General features: G+C 33.4%; 1 protein-coding gene across 1 annotated transcript in view; it reads right to left on the bottom strand.

Annotated features, from left to right (window-relative positions):
- Nucleotides 1–919: 919 nt before the first annotated feature.
- Nucleotides 920–2,500, bottom strand: part of CCDC88C (coiled-coil domain containing 88C) — a 1,480,266-nt gene continuing 1,478,685 nt past the window's right edge. The window contains exon 30 of the mRNA XM_044074709.1: nt 920–2,500. This exon is cut by the window's right edge and continues 936 nt beyond it. Coding sequence (XP_043930644.1) covers nt 2,393–2,500 — 108 coding nt within the window. The 3' untranslated portion in view covers nt 920–2,392.

Raw genomic sequence — 2,500 nt, 5'->3', positions numbered from 1 at the left:
TTTACTTAAATTTAAAAAATAATGCAGTGGTGGTGCTGCGGTAGCGCTGTCGCCTCACAGTAAGACGTTGTCCCATTTGATTCCCAGCTAGAGTGTCTTCTGTCTGGAGACATGCGTGAATGGGCGTACCTTCATTGAAGGTTGTGCGTCTGGGCTGGCAACTCGGCACGTAAAAATCTACTGCCAATCATTAGCGGACCGGAGTGCCGCTGTGGCGACCCCTAAAAGCTGAAAGATACAACAACAACTTAAATTTTAAAAATATCAAATTACATCTGCAGTCTATTGAAGAAAGTCAGTTGCCATGACTGCGTTAAATGTGAGATTCTCATCAGACATAAATGGATCAGTGAAAGTACATACATTTTTAGTAACAGAAGGAGAAACCAAAACAGTACATTACAGCTTGTCTCTGAAAATTTTACTTTCAAAACTGTCCTTATAGGAGGCTCCAATCCCATGCTTTTACTTCAAAAACTCCAAATAAATTGTTTGGGTCGAATACTGGGGTGGGGAAGGCATTTAAGCAACACAGTCAATGTAAAAATTAAAGTCTGATCCTCAAGCAACCTGAAGATAAATTCATATTTATAATGCAGTTTATTATTTTCATCTGTATTGCTTCCTGTTAACAATTTGCTTTAAAAATACTGTTTCCACAGGTGATCACCTATAATGTACCATTTCATGTTTTCTCAACATGGTACTTTTTTTTCACTAGAAAGAAAAATTTGAGTAAACAAGGGATTATGGTAAACAGTCTTCACAGCAATTTATTAGAGAAATATTTTTTACAATCGGTATCTTCATTTACAAAGTACATTATTTACAAGATAAAAAAGTCATGATATTTTACAAAATACACACTTTAGCTCCAGTGCCTATATCACTAAAGATAAGGACAATATATTAATTATTACGTTGATAAAAACAGATTGCTTATGCGTTAAAGACAGCAGACATAACTACAAGGAGAACATGTAAAACGGTACTACAAACGATATTGCTTCTGCAAATGTCAGGAACGATCCAGTTGCATACAGAAAATGCAAACTATTTATAAATAATTTTAAAATACTAAATCGATCAGATGTAAAATCTTTTTAGAATAATTTACGTTCTTGCTGAATTATACAGTTATAGAGTATGACAGCAAAGGGCTTTTAAACTCAATAGCTCTGATAGGACTTGAAATTGTGAGTGCATGATTTCCCACACTACAGCTAAGATTACACCCATAGTGTCATCACACTATAAATATATATATATATATATATATATATATATATATATATATATATATATACACACACACATACATACACACATATATTTAGATGGATAGCTGTTGGGGATCCATGGACAGAACTGCCATGTTAGTACAAAATTTAGCGGTCACCAATGTGTGCTTAACCTACACCTTCCATATTACAGCAGCTAAATCAATCTCAGAAGATGATTAAGACAGCTGCTAATTTTGTGAGAACTGTTTCTGCAAATGACTGACACACTGTGGTATAAAACATGTAAAAGAAATCATATCTATTTCTTGATAAACAGAATGTCCTACTGAAAAGTCAAGCCATATACATTCAAAGTAAAAACATGAATGTGTCAAAAACGAACAAGACCCACAAAATTCACACTACCATTATGCAGTTTGAGTACCTGCAGACTGGACAATCTAAATCCAAAACCCATTTTGTTGCCGCTGTACAGAAAAACAAGTGAGAAGTTGTAAAGTTAATTACTGAGGGTAAAACCCGTACAAACAAAACATAGCAAACAAAGCCTTTTCAGTTAAAAAAACTTTTTGTCACTTGAAACCCATTTTATATATATATATATATATATATATATATATATATATATATATATATATTTGCATAAAATGGTGTGTCAGGCCATTTTACGATGCAATATTCTAACAGCCTTTTTTACTTTTGCAGTTCATACAACTATCTCCAGGTTAGACCACTGCTTATATCACTACACGTAATGTTCTTTTAACAGCCCATATGAACACAGAATCCAATACAAGTTAGACTTTGCTTATACTACAGATGAAGGTTTGGAATATGAAACTCCTGCTTCATAATATGACTGAATACACATTGAAAACAAGAATATTAATGAATCGGTTGTCTTTACTAACATGAAATGGATATGTGTATTGTGCCTTTTGCAATAACACAGGACTTATTTCCTAAAACTTAGTGTGCATGCTTAAAAAAATGATCAAACCATATATGGTGTCTTTTAGAACTTGGCACAGTTTTATGATCCATTACAGTTAGAATCCACAGAAAAAAAGACAAATTCAAGTTTTTATATTTTTCTATAAACATGTGCACATATATATATACATAGAAGGCATGTTTTAGAAACAGTTTCACACACAACCATATTCATACCACACTGTTTGCTGTTCTGTGCTCGAATCTGGTGATTCGGAGGCATTTTTTGCAGCACTAGGACTGGACCGGTTAATGTCTTCTAT

Source organism: Protopterus annectens, chromosome 6.part0 (assembly GCF_019279795.1).
Source record: "Protopterus annectens isolate FY-2018-M chromosome 6.part0, PAN1.0, whole genome shotgun sequence".
NCBI lineage: Eukaryota > Metazoa > Chordata > Ceratodontiformes > Protopteridae > Protopterus > Protopterus annectens.
This window is presented reverse-complemented; position numbering and strand designations above follow the sequence as displayed.